Source organism: Podarcis filfolensis (genome assembly GCF_964270895.1).
Source record: "Podarcis filfolensis genome assembly, chromosome: 16".
NCBI classification, from domain to species: domain Eukaryota; kingdom Metazoa; phylum Chordata; class Lepidosauria; order Squamata; family Lacertidae; genus Podarcis; species Podarcis filfolensis.
This window is the reverse complement of record NC_139620.1, coordinates 255,735-274,828: the sequence shown is the minus strand read 5'-3', so window position 1 is coordinate 274,828 and position 19,094 is coordinate 255,735. Positions and strand designations below refer to the sequence as shown.

The 19,094-nt window shown below is 55.1% G+C and overlaps 1 protein-coding gene across 1 annotated transcript; it reads left to right on the top strand.

The window, feature by feature from the left end:
• The first annotated feature begins 2,705 nt into the window (after positions 1 to 2,705).
• Positions 2,706 to 15,454, top strand: CRABP2 (cellular retinoic acid binding protein 2). The gene is made up of 4 exons (XM_083591635.1): positions 2,706 to 3,147; positions 10,198 to 10,376; positions 13,673 to 13,789; positions 14,324 to 15,454. Exons 1-4 carry the CDS (start codon positions 3,078 to 3,080, stop codon positions 14,372 to 14,374), a joined length of 417 nt encoding a protein of 138 aa, XP_083447761.1. The 5' UTR covers positions 2,706 to 3,077; the 3' UTR covers positions 14,375 to 15,454.
• The last annotated feature ends 3,640 nt before the right edge of the window (positions 15,455 to 19,094 follow it).

The window sequence follows — 19,094 nt, the reverse complement described above, 5'->3', positions numbered from 1 at the left end:
GAATGGCGGATGAAATCGATGGACTATGCAGAACTGGATAAATTAACAGGAAGGATTTGAAACCTGCGGGACCAGAGATTCTTAGAAGACTGGAGTAAATATATGAACTATTTGAAAAGTAATTGTAATGAACAGATTATGCTAGTAGGAGTGCAAGAGGTTTTGTAAGGAGGACTATTTGAAATATTGCAAGAAAGACTATGAGGAGAACTATTAGTTAATGAAGGGTAATAGAGAAATCAAGAAATGCAGAAAAAGTGATAAAGAATGGAAAATCATCAGAAGTGTTGACGGAAGTCTAAAATATTGTATAAGAAGTTATGTTATAAGATTGTTGGAAATGATATATTTAAAAAAACCTAAAAATGTGTGTGTGTGTGTGTATATGTATATATATATATGGAATCAAATGATAAGGAAGGAGATTCCAACCAAACATCAGGAAGAACTTTCTGGCGGTTGGAGCAGTTCAAAAGGGGAATGCATTTCTTCAGAAGGTGGTGGACTCTCCCTCCCTGGAGGTTTTTAAGCAGAGGTTGGAGGGCCATCTGTCCTGGGTGATCTGGGTGAGATTCCTGCAATTGCAGGGGTTGGACTCAGTGACCCTCGGTGTCTCTTCCAACTCTGCAATTCTTTTATTCTAAAGGACTGAGCTACCTAAATGGCAGAGGCCCCAAAAAGAAACCCGTTCCTCCTCACCTGTCCCAGAAATTCTGTACCATAATGCATGGGCAATGAGTTTGGTTCCATCAATGCTGTATATGTCATTTTGGAAGATTATTTCTTGCTTTTCTTATGATAAAAGTTATTTTTAAAAAGGGGGGGAGGCCTGATTTCACACAGGTCTCATATCCACCCTGTGACTTCCTCAGATTTTTAATCCCAGGTGTGCCCGGACCTGAAGCTGAAATAATTCCCATTCCTTAAAATGTGGAAATGTCCCAATCCTAAACAGAAGCCCCTCCCACCATTGTGTCTGGGAGTTTAGCACGGAGTTCCTGGGCCTCAGGCACGAGTCCAGGAGTCAACCCTTCCGCAACCTGAATTTTGTAGTCTCAGCAAGTCTGCTTTCTGATTCATTGCTCGGGTTAATTTGACTTCCCTTAATCTAATGTTCAACGTTCGTTAATTGCTTTAAATTTGGGGCGGGGGCACTTTGCTGAATGAGCAACAGTTAGATTAATTGTTGCATCTAAATTAATTCCTCACTCCTGGCACAGAAATCATTTTTTTTCATGGGTATGTAGTTTGCATGTGTTTGTAATCGATAGATGGCACAGCTTTGGGGGAAGCGACACACCATCACCTCCACTGAACATTCGGGATTTCAAGATCTATCAACGGAAAGGGGGGAGTATGAAAACCAGTTTTCTTTCTTTCCCCCATTAATTTCCCGTTTCCCATTGGAAGGACCCTCCGCAGGTTGCGCAAATATGTGGATTGATGCCAGATGTTTGCACTTTTATCATGTGCAAAGCAACTGAGAAGATTTCTGCTTTTTCTGAAATGGGGAGGAGGAGCTGCCCCTTATAGATTTTGATTTTAATTGCTCTTGCACATATATTCTACCGTTCTCGCCCAGAAGTCCATGGTTTCCTGCCTCCTCATTTAACTCATCGCAACAACCCTGTGAGGTAAGTTAGACGGAGAGGCAGGGACCGTGGGGCTCAAGGTCACACCAAGTGGAGATTTGAACCCACGCCTCCCAGATCCCAGTCTGACCCTCTGCCATTGCCCCACCCTGGGTCTCCCTGCAGATGGGCTTCCTGAAGAGGAAGTGCACCTGAGCCCAAATCTGATAAGCATATCCCAGAGCAGCTGACAAATGTGGTTGATAAGAAAGTTGCTGCCCTATGGATTTACATTCTAAGAAGACATGGCAGAAAAGGAAAAGGGATTTGGAGGGAGGAGGAAAAGGAAACTCGAGCACTATTTATTCGCTTTCTTTGGCTGCGTATGCACCATACAGTTAAAGCACAGTCCCCCACCCAGCAAAGAATCACAGGGACTGTAGTTTAATCCATAAAGAGATACGATTTCAGCACCTTGATCTGTGATCCCTGCATTTCAGGGGGTGGACTAGATGACTCACGAGGTCCCTTCCACTCCTACAATTCTATGGCGCCCCCGGAGGACCTGCTCCAGATCTGCAGCCACGTGGACCCCCGCCCCTTTGTCCTGGCTTCATTCCGTGGTCTTCCCCTCTCCACCCACGAAACTAGATCCACTTTGCCGGCAGGGGCTAACGCCAACCGGGCCATGGTCGTAGAATCGTAGAACTGCAGAGTTGGCACTTGGCAGGGACCCCCAAGGGCCATCTAGTCCAACCCCTTGCCGTGCAGAAATCGCGGCCATCTTCCTTTTCCAGAAACAGGCCCCGTCAAAACAGATGACTTAGACGCTATTTATTCTGGAAGCAGATGCCGAGGGTGTGGGAGCGCAGAGAGTTCGCTAAAGTTCAGAAGGCGGAGGCAGGAGGCTAGTCCTGGTCCAGCCTCACCCTCCAGCTTCCTAGGGAGAGAACTCGCAGGCAGCAGGTAGCAGCCCAGCAGCCCCGGGGGCTTCTGCAGCCCCGGCCAAAGAGAAGGGGGAAGCCGGGCTTTGGGGAGGCTGTTCCCCTCCTGCTCTGGGGCAGGGTCAGTCAGCGGGACCCAGGTGGGTCTGGAAGGGGCGGGGCAGTCGAGGGGGTGGGATCATGTTGCTCCGGCTCCCCCTCCCCGAGGCATGGTTGGGGCAGAGAGGGAGGGACCAGGCAGAGCAGAGGAGGGAGAAAAGGCTCCGAAGGCGAAGCGAGAGAGACCGAGCAGCACAGGACCCCCATCGCTCTCTTTCATTCGCACCATCCCTCCATCCTTTCTCTGCGGGAGCAAAACTCCGCGCGGGAGGGCCTCGATCCGCAGGAGAGGCGACGCAGCAGCAGCAGCAGCAGCAGCGCCCTTGCTTTTGGCTCCGGAGGCTGCTCGCTTCCTCCCAGGGAGCCGAGAGTCCCACCTGCGCGCAGCGCCTCCGTCTCCGCCTGCCGGCCGGTCTCCCGCCGCTGCTGCCGCTCTCGCCGCCGGACAAACGCCCGCCCCAAAATGCCCAACTTCTCCGGCAACTGGAAGATGAAGAGCTCGGAGAACTTCGAGGAGCTGCTGAAGGCTCTGGGTGAGTCTGGCGCCCGAGGGGGAGGCTTATTCCTGGGAAGGGCTGAGTCCAGCGCCTAAGAAATAGCCGATGACGCAGCGCTGCCGCCGCCGCTCCTGCGAAAGCGGCTCTATTTTCCCTCTATATTTAGACCCCTCTCTGGATGCGTCCCCCCCGGCAGGGGCGCGCGCGGAGGCCACCCGGGAGGAGGGCTCCCCCTCCTTTAACAGAATGGGGCTTTCCGGATGGCTCCAATATTTGGATCCGGGCATCTGTGGAGTGGGAGCCGCCTTCTGGATTCCTGCATCTCAGCGGGTTGGACTAGATGACCCTAGGGGTCCCTTCCAGCTCTGCAACCTTAAAACCTGCTGTTTTTCGATAACCTGTTGGGGCGGGAACATAAGCTGGAGAGATAGAAGAGGTCTCCTGCTTTCTGAAGGATGTGGGGCTGTTTGGGGTCGGGCGCCTGGGGTTCCCAATGTGCAGCCTTGGAGAATATTATTGGGGTGGGGAAGAGAAGGGGGTGCAGTTGGGAGCCTTAATTTGCATGTAGGGAGAGAACCTGAAGACCCGCGTCTTCCCATTTCGGAGTTTCAGCGTGTTCACGCGTGTTTAGAAGAACGCACCCGCCTCCGCCTCCGTGTCCCGCGCCGTCACCCCAGAAGCAAAGTTTGCGACTGGAGCGATCGCCCTGCGGGGGCGTCTGGGGTTCCGCTTCTTGCGGGGAGGAGAAGCCACCGGATTTTGTAACGTGTGAACAGCTGTAAGGACCACCCTGGTGGGTCAGGCGGAGGGCGGCTCCTCTCCTGCCAGCCTAGGCGGATGGAGCCGGGAGCGCTGGTGGGCTTCGACCCAGTGGAATTGAACCCCACTTAGCCTGATGGGACTTGAACCCCACTTAGCGGGGGGGGGCGTGGCGGGAGGCAGGAGGTCCCCTCCTCGACTGTGTCTCTCACAGTAACGGCAACCCGGGTTTATCCTCACGACAGCCCCGCGAGGGAGGGAAGCGCGGCTGAGAATTTGCATTGCCACTCGGGAGGAGTTTGCCCTTTGGGGACCCATGAGACACCAGGCTAGAAAGCGCACCCCCGCCCCTCTGGGCAATTCTATTAGAGAAAGGGGCTTTTGTAGCGCTGCTGCCCCCCTCCCACTGTGTAACCATGGTAGGTCTTTCCTTTTCGACAATGGCTCTGCAGGAGACCCATATATTACCCTTTTGTATAGAGAATTGAGGGGAGAGGCATCCATCCACTGCCATTAGTCTTGATAGCTCTGGTGGAGCCCCCATGGTCAGGAGCAGTCTACCTCAGACTGCTAATCCAAAGGAGCAGGCAGGGCAAGCAGGATGCTGGGCTAAATGAGCCCTCCCTCCTTTTTAGCACGGCTCCTCCCTGCCCCCACCATCTCAGCACTTGTTTAAGTTTTGCAGCAGGAATTTCACAATCCATGTTTGTTTGTTCTTAAGGCTGACCAGCCATTTGTTTTATTTAAAAATGAGATTTTAATTTGGTGGGTTCAGGCGAACTGACCGTCTGGGCCTTTCCTAGACTTCCACCCCTGCCCCCCCCCAATAAAATCCTCATAATCCCATTTTGCCTGTCCTCTGACGTGGCCGGCTGAGTCACCACCTGGATGCCTCTGGAAGGGTTTGGAAGCCACATCCAGAACCAGGAGGGAAACTCAGGACTCAGAGGGGGAAAATGGCAGATCCCTGGAAGCGGTTGTGTGTGCAAAGGGCTCAGCCCTTTTGGCGTTGCCTGAGAGCCATCTGGGTCTTCTGGGCGCCTCGTGGCAGGATTGCAACCTTGGGAAGACCCCACTACCCAGCCAGTCTCCTGCTGGACAGGATCCCCAGTGGGACAGAGCAGTTCTGGCCAATGCACCTTCTCATGGGTGGCTTCCCCCTGCCCCCCACCCCCACAAAAGGCACGTTGTATCCCCTTTAGAGTGCAGCTCCTGAAAATTAAAAGGTTGCTGTGAACATAAGAACGGCTTGCCGGATCAGGCCCCTGGTCCCTCTAGCCCAGATTGCTGCCCTCACAGGGGCTGAAAAGTTGCCTGTGGGAAATCGGCAAGTACTGTAGTTCCTTCCAACTGGGATTATTCAGAAGCATCACAGAACATAGCCATCCTATGGAGAGGGCAAGGAGCTGCTTTTGGCCGGTTGAGGAGGTTGGAGTCTCTACACCTCAGCAGGAGCTTGAGCTGCGCCCCCAAATCCCTCGGGGGAACACATAGGTCCCTGGAAGCCAGCGCTCTGAAGCCGGAAGCAAGGAAGCCAAGATCATCATGAGAAATGGGAGTTGGATAGGAAAGAATCCCTAGTTCTGTCCCAGTGAGTTGGAGATTCAGAAATCCACTTTGTCTCCGCAGGAGAAACAGACAAAGGAGAAGGATCTCCTCCCAGGATGGGATCAGGAGGTTAGCAGCCCCAGGTGTATCTGTCTAGTGTTTGAGGACAGGTCAGAAAGATGGTCTCAGAAGCTTGGAGGTTCTTCTTTCTCTCTCTCTCTCTCTCTCCCCATCTCCTTTGCAGGGGGTGGGCTGGATGACCCTCGGGAGTCCCTTCGAGCTCCATAATTCTATGATTCTTTCTCCCCATGGCTTAGTGTAAGACAGGGGTAGGCAAACTAAGGCCCAGGGGCTGGATCTGACCCAATCGCCTTTTCAGTCCGGCCCGCAGACAGTCTGGTAATCAGCGTGTTTTTACATGAGTAGAATGTGTCTTTTATTTAAAATGCATCTCTGGGTTATTTGTGGGGCATAGGAATTCGTTCATTTCCCCCCAAAAAATATAGTCCGGCCCCCCACAAGGTATGAGGAACAGTGGACTGGCCGCCTGCTGAAAAAGGTTGCTGACCCCTCGTGTATGCTGCACCCCAGCGTTTCCAACAGAAGGAGGTCCCGGGTGCAACTTTCGCTGGCAGCATCTCCAGGTAGGGCTGGGAACCTGCCTAAGAACCTGCAGAGAAGGCACTGCTGCCAGTCTGTGCAGGCTATAGCAGCCGAGATGGCGTGACTTCAATATAGCTTCTTATGCCCCCATTTAAACTGGAACATAATGATCTGGAACCATAAGAACAAGGACCTTCATTTCTTAGCGTCAGGGCACCCGCTTTCTGTGCAGGCGGCCCCGGGTTCAACCTCAGAAAGGCCTGGGGAGAATAAACTCTTCCCGAAACCCTGGACACCCGCTGCTGCCAGCCAGTGTAGACAGTGCTGAGCTGGATGGGCTGATTTCGTACGACTCTGTTTCCTTTGCTCCTGCGACTGGATCGGTCTGCTCCCGAGGAGTTGGCGGAGGGCCTCATCCAGGCCACGTGCCAGGAGTGGCCCGTGCTCTGAGCTGGCCCCGGGGCAGGCCGCTCTTGCATCCCGCCTGCGATGGAGGCCTGCGCACTGCTGGGCTCCCTGGCCTTTGGCTCCGGGCGCCGCAGAGACAAATTCCTCCTGAAATAACCTCTCCCCACCCCAGCGGAGAAGGAGGAGCGGGGCAGGCTTGGCCTCCCCTCCTGCCGCTCTCCTAATAATAATGCCCGATGGGGGCCGGGCATGACGAAGGGGCCGCGACTGCTGACCCCTGGCGCTCCCTGCCATCTGCCGGGCAGGAGGTTGCGCACCCCGCTGGGGGTGGGGAGGTGGCGACAGGCGAGTCGGAGGAGCCTGGGTGTGTTTGTCTTTTGATGCAGCCCCCTGGGATCCAGCCCAGGGAGGCAGCTTAAGGAGGGGGGGCTGGGGGGACTCCTACCTGGCCCCCAACTCCACAGGACAGCAGATCCAAGGCCTTCCCTGCCCCTCCCCTTCTGCCTCTCTGCAACCTTCTCCCAGCTGAGCCAAGGCAGCCCAGCTGGGAACAGGGAAGGGCTCTCTTGACGCAGCGGTGGGGTGGCTGCTTGGCATGCAGAAGGTCCTGGGTTCAACCCCCTCCATTTTCTACCCCTGCCCAAGACCCTGGAGAGTTGCTGCCAGTCAGGGGGTGGAGGGGAGGCACAGGCTGCGGTGGGGATGCTCAGCTGTGCTTCTGGGAGCTCTGGGTAGCAATACACAGAATCATAGAAGGCTTGAGTTGGAAGGGACCCCATGGGGTCATCCAGTCCAGCCCCCTGCAATGCAGGAATCGCAGCTGAAGCATCCCTGACAGATGGCCATCCCACCTCGGCTTAGAAGCCTGGCTTGGGTGTGTATCCCTCGCATCCACGAGGCCTAGAAACCTTTAGAAACGAGAGCCTGTGTGTTCGTGTGCCAACAACTGACCTGAATTGCATCTACAGTGTGGGCTTCAATCTTGGCAGGCGTGAATGAGTGAAAAGTTTAAATCTTTCCATCTCGCTCTGGCTGATGCCATCCTACCTCTCTTGGAAAATCCCTCCGGCTGCATTAGCGGCAGAGATTCCCTTTCCGCCCCCAGCCTCTTTCTCCCGGAACAATAGAGAGAGAGAGAGAGAGAGAGAGAGAGAGAGAGAGAGAGAGAGAGAGAATGGATCTGCCTCGCTCCCTCCTTTCCGAACCCCAGAGACCACCTTGAGGCCCCGTAACTGAAACCCGCTTGGCATGCAATGCTCTGAGCAGGACTTGGGGGGAGGACGAGGCCCTCAAACTCGAGGGGAAGAAAATGGGGCAACACCTCTCCCCACCCCCCACCCCGCGAGGGAGGCGAATTCCAATCCACCAATTTATTAGTATTTTTCATTTTTTCGTTTTCTCGCCAGGAAAACCTCCTTTCCCTCCCCTCCGATCTCCCTGCGCTGGTCACAGCAAATACTTTCCAGGTTAGGGGGCTTGTGCAACATACTTTGGGATAATTATCACATGCTTATATTTCACTCCTCAGCCCGCCGCCCCCCTGCGCTCAGCCGCCCCTTTCCCCCATATCTGAATTATTCGGGAAGAAAGGCTCAGATGTTGGGGAGGGGGAAGCGGGAATCAGCCGGCCTGGGGAGGGGGCTGGAATGAGGAAACCGATTTGAGGAGGGGGAGACCTTGGCTGCCAAAGCATTGTTAAATCTCACTCTCTTTTTCCCCACGGAGTAATGGGGCCTGGTTCTCCACCTCCGAGCTCCGTTTTATGGGCATTTTAGCAGCGCAAAGAGGGGGGCTGCTCTCTCTCCCCCCCTCTCTCATTCTCTTTCTCACTGCTTTGAGAGGGCCATAGAATTGTAGAGTTGGGACCCCAGGGGGTCATCCAGTCCAACCCCCTGCAATGCAAGAATCACAACTAAAGCATCCCTGGCGGGTGGCCGTCCTCTAACCCTCACTCATGAGGCTCACGGAGAGGCAGGGCTCCAGGTCCTTTAAAGCTGGTTTTTATTGGAGCTGGGCAAAGGTTTCTCTTCCCTACCAACTTCACCAGTTGCACAACGGCCTGCCAGTGGCTGCAAGACCACAAGAGCCCAGCTGCTTTATCAGGAGAAAGGCGGCCCATCTATTCTTGCCTCCTCTTCTCACGGTGGCCAAGCAGGTGCCTCTCCTGGGAAACCTGCAAGCGGGATTGGAGGACAAGAGTTTGAGAAGCATTGCTGCTCCAGAGGTGGAGGGCAGAACAGAGCCATCCTGGCTGGCAGCTGTCAATTGCCTTATTCTCCACAGATTTGACTGACCGTCCCAGCTGGTGCCCATCTATGCCTCCTGTGGGGGGGAGTTCCATAGATCAACTCTGCAATGTGTGACAAAGGACTTTCTTTTCTCTGCCTGGTGCCTCCCAACATTCAGCACCACTGCATGTTCACCCCTTCTAGCATGAGGAGAGAGAGCGGAAAACTTTTATCCCTCTGCTCTCTCCGTGAGAAAACTTTCCTCTATGCACTCCAGGCCTGGCAACCCCGCATGCCAATTTATTTTCCTTTTTAAAAAATCCTTTCTAACACCAGGCAGTCTCTCTCTCCCCTCTCCCTTCGTGGGGGCCTTAGCCTTGCCACTCCCCTAATAAAATTACAATCTCTGTTCACATCTTGTAATCAGTCTTCGAAACGGGAAATTTGGCACCGCCTGGACCCTGGAACGCCTCTGGGCTGTGCAATAATATTTCCCTTTGCAATAATTGTTCCCAGAGGCAGGCAGGGAGATGGCTCCCATTCCTCTCTCTCTCCCTGAAAGGGTGAGTTTTCCTACAGCTGTGCCACCTCTGCAGGCAGAACCAGGAAAACAAAGGACTGACTTTGGCTCATTTTTTCCCAAGAGGCTGAATTTGACAATCGGAGCAAAACTCTGAATGACCCATTAATTCAGACAAGCACCCTCATCTGCCAGTTTTCCACCACTTGCAGGTGCGGTCCTGTGGGTGGTGTAGCCCCATGGGGTTTCAGTGGGGCTACGCCAGTGTAAGCCGATGGAGCCTCTTTTTCCCACGGCGCTTACAGTGCTGAGCCATCTCCTTCCTCGCCCGTCTGTTGCACAATTGCACACTTGTGCAAGGTTGTTGTGTCAACGCTGCCTCTGCATGCATCTCTCTCTCTCTCTCTCTCTCTCTCTCTCTCTCTCTCTCTCTCTGGAAAGCTGTTGCGATGAGACATGGCTGTGGGTGCAAGACTGACTTCCCAGTGACTCAATCTGATCCAGGAAGGTCACGGAAGAAACAGGCGCACCCAAAATACACTAAATGTCAGTTGAGTCTGCCTTCCCCAAACATGGCCAAATTGTGTGTTTTTCAGGAGGGGCTGCCTGTCTACCTCCTTCTGATTCTGCACCCACAAGCAGCCCTGAGTGCTGCTCTTTCCCATAGCCCCCCAAGGAGGGGTTCCCCCTGAAATTCAATGGGGAGAAAGGAAGAACGGAAAGAAGGGGGTGGGTGAGGTCCCTTTCCATCCATTCTGTTGAGTTTCCGACTCTCCTGTCTTGGGTGCCCCCCCCCACCGGCTTGATGCAGCTGCAGGGCTCTTCTGACGTTCTTGTGGAACCTCCAAGTGCAGAGGCAGTCTATCTGAGTTCCTAGGTTCATAGGGGCATTTGGCCACTGGTGAGAAGAGGAGGCTGGGCCAGGTGGGCCCCCTTTGGCCTAATCCATCTGTCAGGCTCTCCTTATGTTCTGCCGCCACCTGCCTTCTCCTCACTCCCTGTTGCCTTGTCTCGTTCCAGGCGTCAATGTCATGCTCCGCAAGATCGCTGTGGCTGCTGCCTCCAAGCCGGCCGTGGAGATCAAGCAGGACGGGGAGTCCTTCTACATCAAGACCTCGACCACCGTCCGCACCACCGAGATCAGCTTCAAGATTGGGGAAGAGTTCGAGGAGCAGACGGTGGACGGGAGACCCTGCAAGGTGAGGGGCAGGGAGGGGAGAGGGGGTCCAAGGGGGTCTAGTGATCCTGCGCTCCAGGCCTGCAGGCCACCCTCTGTTGCCCAAGGGAGAAACGGAACTTAAGACAGAGATCTCAAGGGGGGGGGGAGGTGAGCATCAATTCTCTTCCTTGGTGGGTCAAAACTGGGCTGGATCTGCTTCTCTCCAGCTGCTTTGCTTGACGTCGGCCTTTGGGCCTCAGCAGCCGATACCAGAAGTGCAGGAAGCTCCCTTTTGTCACTTTGGGTGCATTTAGCTCAGTGTTGTCTACACTGGCCGGCAGCAGCTGTCCAGGGTTCGAGGAAGAGGCTTTCCCCCCAAACCTCCCTGGAGACGCTGCCAGTGGAGATGGAACCTGGGACCTGGCAGAGCAGGGACTCTCCAAATGAGCTACAGTGTGTTGTCTACAAATAAAACCAGATTCCAGTCCTCCTGGTTCAGGATGGATTAAATTTGGGACAATAAGGAGAACTTTCTGAGAGTATGAGCTGTTTGACATGGGAACAGACTCCCTGGGGGGGGGGCTCTCCATCCTTGAAGGTTTTTAAGTTGGATGCCACCTGTCAGCGATTCTTTAGCCGTGATGCAGGGGGCTGGACTAGACTTGGCAATCCCCCCCTCCCAACTTGACAATCCCATGAGTCTCTGAAACTGCATTGCACCATTGGCTCATGTAGCTCAGCACTGGCTGGCAGCAGCTCTCTGGTTTCAGTCTTGGGATATTTCCCCCCCTGCAAACACCATCTGGGACTGAACACAGGATCTTCTGCCAGCAAAGCAGGGTCTCTGTCCCTGAGCTGTAACCCTCCTCCTTTGCCTCTTGGATTCCCAAATCCCCATCCTGCTCTCTCTTGGATGGGTCCTGGCTTTGCAAGGGGGGGGTCCTTTGGGGCTCCCCTAACTCCCGTGTCCAATATTTCTCGGCAAACCTTTTCTTCCCAGCTGGGCTTTGGCCTGGGAATGGAGGGAGGAGGGCCCTGAACTTTGCTGCACAAAGCAAGGGGGAGGAGCCCCCCTCCCCCTCCCCCAGTTGCTGCATTTCCCCCATGGGGGGCCAGTAGGGTCCTTTGTGCTCCTGCCCTTAGGGATCCTTACGGGAGGAACTGAAAGCAAAACTGTCAGCATCGTAATGCCATTATACCAATCTCTGGTGCGACCACATTTGGAAAGCTGTACTGCTCACCTCAAAAAGGATATTGCACACTTGGAAAAGGTTCAGAAAAGGGCAAGCAAAACGATTGAGGGGATGGAGACCCTCCCCTGGGAAGGAAGGCTGCAGCGTTTGGGACTTTCTAGTTTGGAGAACCTTTTTAGTTTGGTGAAAAGGTGTGAGAGGCAGCCTGATAGAAATTTATAAGGTTATGCCTGAGAAAGGAGGGGGAGAGAAGGTTTTCTTCACTCTCTCTCCCAAGACCCTGGCCCTTTCCAAGACCTACAATCTGCATGCCTGTGCCCCCCACCTCTCCTTTGGGAAGGAGCCTCTGCAGATGTTAGCCGCAATCCACATCCACCCCATCATTCCTTAAAAATACTACAAAGAATCACAGAATGGCAGGGCTAAGTATCAGCTGAAGCTTCCCTTGCAGAGGTCCAGCTGACCTCTGCTTCAAAGTCTCCAGCAAAGGAGAGACCACCACCTTCCCAGGCAGACCACCCCACAGTCAAGCAGCTCTTGCCCTCAAAAGTTCTCCCTGTTCTTTAGTTGGAATTGCCTTTCTTGCTATTTGAAGCCACGGGTTCGAGTCCTCCCTTCTGGAGCAGCAGAAAACAAACATCACAGCCTTTTATATATTTGAAGATGGCCGTGAGATCCCCTCTTCCGCTCCTGTTTGTCACGCCAGGCACTCCAAACTCCCCCAACTGTTAGGCACATTGATGCATTTCTTCCCAGTGTGGTGTAGTGGTTCAGAGCGGTGGACTCATAATCTGGTGAACCGGGTTCGATTCCCCGCTCCTCCACATGCAGCTGCTGGGTGACCTTGGGCTACTCACACTTCTCTGAAGTCTTTCAGCCTCACTCACCTCACAGAGTGATGGTTGTGGGGGAGGAAGGGAAAGGAGGGAAAGGAGATTGTTAGCCGCTTTGAGACCCCTTAAAGGTAAAGGGACCCCTGACCATGAGGTCCAGTCGTGACCGCTCATCTCGCTTTATTGGCCAAGGGAGCCGGTGTACAGCTTCCGGGTCCTGTGGCCAGCAGGACTAAGCCACTTCTGGCGAACCAGAGCAGCGCACGGAAACGCTGTTTACCTTCCCACCGGAGCGGTACCTATTTATCTACTTGCACTTGATGTGATTTTGAACTGCTAGGTTGGCAGGAGCAGGGACCGAGCAACGGGAGCTCACCCTGTCATGGATTCAAACCGCCAACCTTAAGGGAGTGAAAGGTGGGTTATCAAGTCCAAATTCTTGTTCTTCTTCCCGCAAACCAGCTTGGGTCTGAGCAGCCTTGCTGGGCTCTGAGCTGGCCAGGTCTCCTCTGCACTTCTGGCCCAGTTGCCTTGGAGCAAACTTGTTTTCTTCTGCTCTGCTGGGCTGGACCTCAACCAACAGATTCAAATGGCAAAAAACGAGATTCCAACTAAAACCTGGGAAGAACCGTCTGGTGGTGAGATCCATTTGGCAGCAGAGTGGATACGACCTCGGAAGGTGGCAGACTCTCCTTTGAGGTTTTTAAGCAGATGTTGGGTGGCGCCTTTCCCATGTGCTTGAGCTGAGATTCCTGCATTGCAGGGGGTTGGGCTAGATGACCCCTGGGGTCCCTCCCAACTCTACAATTCCGTGATTTCTCTAACCAGTATGTCGTGTTCTCCTTGGCAACAGCTCTTACATGCACCTCTCCATTTATTTATTTTTTTGCCAGAGGGAAGGAGGACGATATTCTGACCTCTGAGCAATTGCCTCTTGAGCCCCCGCTCATTTTCATCAGGGCTGGCTCCCCCTTATCGATAATAAATGCTGAGGACCATGACGGAAATGATTTAGATCCCCAAAGGACTTGGGGGCTGCAGGCTGCCGGCTCCCTTTTTCCACAAGCTGTCCCCCTTCCCCCTTCCTGGCCAGCCCTTTGGAGATGATGGATGGAGCTGTCAGCCTAAATTGGGTGGGGGGAGCCAGTTGCCCTCGTCCAGCTCCGGCTGCCTGCCGAGTGACAAATGAGTGCCTTTTGGGGGCAGAGGTGGGGGTTTTGATGGGGAGGGGGTCAGCCCTTTGTCGGCTGCTGGCAGGCTCCACATCTCACTGGCTGGGGGGGCTCTCCCCCCCTTTGTTCTCTCCACAGAGTTTGGCCAAGTGGGAAAGCAACAACAAGATGGTCTGTGAGCAGCGATTGCTGAAAGGCGACGGCCCCAAGACAGGCTGGTCCAGGGAGATGACCAACGATGGGGAGCTCATTCTGGTAAGGGAACTTCCCTTCCTCCCACCCTATCCCTGTCCCACCCCCAGGTCCGCACACACACACCCTTGCAGTTTAGGACACTTGAGCAGGGACACAGGAAAGTGCTTGGCTCCATTTTCTTGACACTTCCTGGCAAGGTTTATTTGGAGATGCTGTTGGTGCGGATGGAGCCAGGGGCCTTCTGCATGCCAGGCAGGGGCTCCGTCCCTGGGCTAGACCCCCTTGCACCTCCTTTGACTTAGAAGCAGAGCAGACTTACTCGTAGAAAGTAGGAAATGAGGAACGAGGCCCCTGCAAGTCTTCCTCAGCCCAGGAATTTGGTTTCCAGAACTGAGAACCGCGTGTGCTGCCTCTCCTCCGCACCCTGAGTGAGGCACACAGTCTGTTTCAGGTGGGGCCAGCATGGGGGCTGAACAACTTTTCCCCATATTGCAATGTCCCTGCCAACACCTTAAGGAGGACCACTGGAGGGATACATCCCCCCTTCTCTCTCGTTTTTGCTCTCATTGATTTCATCTTTCTTTGTTTTTCCAGACCATGATGGCCGACGATGTTGTCTGCACAAGGATTTACGTCCGGGAGTGAGCGAGGCCTGCTTGTGGGGTGGCGGTTGGATTTGGGGAGGCAGGGGCAGCAGGGTCCAATGGGCAGGGATCTTCCACTCTGGGTCATGGCAGCCCCCCCCCCCGTGCCTGCCCTCCCCATCACCCTTTCGCTCTCTGCCCATGCTCAGAGAGCGCTACATGCAGAAAGACTTAAGCAGAGCAGCTGGCTCTTCATCACATTCCCTCCGGCCTGAGAGGGGGCAGGGGCCGGATAAAGCAGGCTCTGTCCTTGTGATGCCCCCCCCCCGCCCCATCAGAGCAGCCTTTCCCCCCTTCCTCCAGTCTCTTCTGGGGTCCAGCCTCCCTTTGTCTGCTAAGGGTCCGTGACCCCCACCCCTTCCAGCCTGCTGCCCTGGGCATTGCAGACAGAGAATCCCCTTGTTTCAGAATCCGGTCGTGGGATTTGGGATCAGACTGGGGGGAGGTGTGTGTGTGCCAGAGTACCCCAGCACTGCCCTCTCTTTTCCTCCCTCCTGTGGGCACTAGATGGGATGAGGGGGGCACAGCCCCGTCTCCCCACCCCTGCACCTCCCAAGGAAATCCCTGCATTGCTGGGGGCTGGACTGGATGACCCTCGTAGCCCCTTCCACGTCTACTCTTCTGTTATGCAAGGCTGCCATTTTCCTGGGCCCCCTGACACAACCCCTGCATTCTGAGTCCCCTCTTGCTCAGCATCTCGGGAAAGGGAACTAAAACCAAACAGGCTGTCCAGGTTTCCATTTCATTTCACGCCCAGCATCTTGAAGGCCAGCCCTGCCCCTCTGGGCCACCGGATCTCGTTAGCGTCAAAGGTGTAATTTAGCTGAGTGTCACCCACCAAATTGAGATGCCTTCTTACCTCTGGACCTTCTGTGTTAATTGCTAGGATTTTTTAAAAGTATTTATTTGCTACCCTTGTACTAACAAAAGAAGAAGAAAAAGGATATAACCACTTCCTCCCTCCCCCAAAACAAACCCCACCCCCACCTCCCTGTGTGAGCACTGGGTCTCCTGTTCAAAAGCCACCTCTTTGATGTTTGCCTTCCTTCCTAATAAATGTCTCATTAAAAAAGTGTCTACATTTTTGTCTGCCTTGCCCTTTTTTCTTCCTCTTGATCTTTTGCTTCCAAAGATACCTGCCCCGCCCCCAAAAAGGCCATGCACATAAACGGTTCAGTTGCCCCCTCAAAATCCAGGAACCTCTGGCATGTTTCACTCAGAAAGTGTTGGGAAGAGAGACCCTCGTTTTTGAAACAAATCTGCTGGTGGCGTTTCTGAGCCCTGCATGTTCTCCAGGGGCTACTAGCCAGGGTGTCTGTGTTCTGCCCAAACTATGGGAGGCAGTGATGCTTCTGAGTCCCAGACTGGGAGAGTGTTGCTGCTTCTGCTGGGATCAGAGTCCGCTTGTGGTGTCTGGTTGCTCACTGTGAAGAGGCGGCTGGACCTGCTGGTCCCCTTTGGCCTGATCTAGCAGCAGCCAGGTTCTTCTGGCGCTCTTGTGGAGCCTCCAGGTCCAGAGGCAGTCTATCCTAGGTATATGTGAACACTGAGAGAAGAGGAGCCCCTTTGGCCTAATCCAGCAGAGGGGCTCTTCTTATGTGATTTATTTTTTAATCTCTGATCTGCCATAGACACCCCCCCCCCCATTCTCAGGGTTAAGTGACCCAAAACAAACAACCTCACCCCGAAATAATCAAGCCTTTTGTCAATCTACTTAAGAACAATTTCCTGCTTAACCGGCTTGGATTCTTTGCTTCTACCTAGGAATTTTCCGGGATTTACCTGTGCACTGAAACTCTGAGAAGTAAAATATGTCGGACAGGTTAATTTCAGGCAGCAGATTCCCTTTCTGTGTGCAAGAGAATATTCCGCTTTCTCCCATGTCCTGCTTTCTCCCCCACCCCCTCATGGCCGTTTGCAGAGGTACAAGGGGGCGCTGCTTGCCTGCCTGCCTGCCTGCTCTTTCTCTGGGTACATTCCCACCTGAAAAAGTGGTTTGGGCTCAGGGGGCACCCAGAGGCCACTGTGGCAGCCGAGAATAGGGAGATGGATGGGCACTAGCTTTGCTTAATGGAAGGTCAGGGCAGGGAGGGGGGCGCCTGACACACACACAGCCAGAGCCGCCGCCCCCCAGCAAGGAATGGGTTTGACCCTCTTTTGATGGGGAGACCTCCCCAGCACGTGAAGAAAGGCTCCAGCGGACAGTCCAAGAGTGGGTCACACCGTCAAAAAGCCGGCTTCATGCTGCTTAAAAGCAGTCAGGGCAACACCTGAAGAGTCCTGGGAGTTGTAGTTCGTTCAGAGGGCTGTTGAGAAGCCTTAGGAGAACCCTGTTCCTCCTGCCACTACAATTCCCAGAGCAGCTTATAAACCAGACCCTCGTCCTAGGGAACGCTAGGAGTTGTAGCTCAGTCTTGCGCAACGGAGGAATCTCAGCTCTAAGCGCCCTGAACTACAGTTCCCAAAAATCAGGGGTGGGGGGCAGCGGAGCCATGCCTGCTGAAAGTGGGACCAGAGCGCTTTAAAGGGATGGCGCAGACGGGGCGCAGGAGAAAACGTTTCCCAACCCGCCCCTCCAAATAATCATTCTCTTTTCCTGTCCCTTTGAGCAAGTCCAGGCCGGCAGAGAAAGCGAGGGTCTCGGCAAGCCCCCTCCCCTCCCCGGGCGCCCTTTCATCCCCCAAGACAAAGAGCGACCTCCCTCAGCCCCTCTTTTGTCTCCGTGCGGTGGGAATGCCACCCCCCCCGCCCCATTCAGGCGCCCGGGCAGGTCAGAGGCCACCGAAGAGGGTCGCCCGGGCTCTGAATACCCAGCTCGTCCCCTCCTCGCCCCTGACTCGGGGGCTGCGAGACAGAGCAGCTGCGACCCCCGGCCGCCCCCCACTTCTGAAAGAGATGGATGGCCTGTCAGGGAGGGAGGCAGCAAGAGGCATTCAGGTGTGCCCCCCAAATTAAGGGGGCTGCCTTTGTTCTTCCGAGGTCCCTGCTTGAAACCTTTCCATGCCCCCCAAATACATTGTCCGGGGAGGGGGGCAAAAGGAGTGTCGGAGGGGCATGAAAGAGGTAGCTTGCTGCTTTCCTTTGCACAGGCGCATCGATCTTCCGCCTGTCCGGGGTCTCCAACGTGGTGCCCGCGGGATCGTGGGCTCCCTGGAGGCACGTAGTCGGGCCCACGCGAGGCTGCCCGACCTTCCGATGATGCCCGAATGAGGAGACCGCAGCGTCCTCTTCCCAAGCGGCCCCGATGCGAAATGACAGCCGCCCACGGAAGCCACGACGGGCCGGGGAAGCTGGCCAGCGGCTGAGCAGCCCGAAGTTCCCCTGGTGCAGCTGCGGCTTCTCCCTTCTCTCCCCACCCCGAGGCCGATGCCCCCGGCAGCCCCAGGCCGGGGGTCCCCGCTCCCGCGCTTCTCGGAACCGGGCTGCTGGCCCAGGCTTGTCCCGGGTTACCTGCGGGGCGTCTCCGCTTGTTAGCCCCTCTCCCCTCCCCGGCCGCCGGTTGCCATCAATAGGCGAGGATCACAGAACCGACCCCCGACCCCCCCCCACCTGCGCGTAGCAGCAGCAGCAGCAGCAAAGAGTCCTGTGGCGCCTTGAAGGCGACGCCGTTTATTGTGAAAGGAGCTGCCGCGGCCTCACAGTCTTTCCCTGGGAGTTCACGGAAGACATTGGGATCCGGGGGTCATCTAGCTCAACCCCCTGCAATGCAACCTTCTTCGTCACCGGCGGAGCAGGGGGAGAACAGGTGAGAAGGAAAGGAAACGGGGGAAACAGAGCAAAAAAGTGGCCGTTGCCTTAGTAGCAGCGACAAGTTACTGGGGGGAGGGGTGCAGAGTCCAGTGGTGGTTGATAACACAGAAATCTTGGCATTGGTAAGCCCATCCACGAAGACGGCAGGATTAATATAGATATAGATATATCTTCATCTTCCTGCAATTCAAGGGCTCACCGCTTTTCTGCAATGGGCTGCAGAGTCCGTGAAGGGGATGGGACTGAAACGCGCCCCCCTCGCAGAGACTTTTCTGTCTCGTTTCTCCTGTCCTCGGCTCCGAGGGCGCGGCGGGCCCGCTGCCGTTTTTGCTGCAAGGGGGCGCCAACTCCTCTCCATCTGGTAACAATTCGCCTCTGCGCATGCAAAGAGTTCCTCGCCAGCAAGCGGCGCTCTGGCGCAACCGTAGGCCAGCCAAGATGTTTCGGAACATGCGTTCCCCCCCCCCCCCGGGTCTGCTGCTGAGTATTTAGACCCGGAATAGCTGTAAGCTGCTGGAGGAAGGGATAAACCCCGCTTGCTCCCAGAGCCTGGCCCTGCTCTGCCTCGGGGCTCGGACCAGAAACAACTGCCTTCCACCTCGCCCCCCCCCCCCGCAAGTGCAAATGGGCTCCTTCCTGCTGGCCAGCCAGAGAATTAGCAGCTCAGACAGTTCCCAAGAAAAGCCCCACCCCCTGCTTTGCCCCTCTCTGCCCCCCCAACCCATGTTCTAGAATGCAAATGCAGGCAAAGCGGCCTTCTTCATCCCGGTGCCCTCCGGATGCTGCCGGACTGCAGTTGCCACCACCCCTGACCAGCCGCAGCCCAGCAACTCCCAGAGGGCACCAGGTTGGGGAACCATAGGAGTTGGGAGGGGCCCCCAAGGGTCATCCAGCTCAACCCCCTGCAATGCAGGAAATGCAGCTGAAGCATCTTTTAAAGGCCTCCGAGGAAGGAGACTACCACCTTCAGG

Coding starts and splice junctions, on each gene's coding strand:
- CRABP2 (XM_083591635.1), top strand. CDS start 3,078: ATGCCCAACTTCTCCGGCAACTGGAAGATGAAGAGCTCGGAGAACTTC. Junction 3,148..10,197: donor GGAGCTGCTGAAGGCTCTGG/GTGAGTCTGGCG, acceptor GTCTCGTTCCAG/GCGTCAATGTCATGCTCCGC. Junction 13,790..14,323: donor ACGATGGGGAGCTCATTCTG/GTAAGGGAACTT, acceptor TTGTTTTTCCAG/ACCATGATGGCCGACGATGT.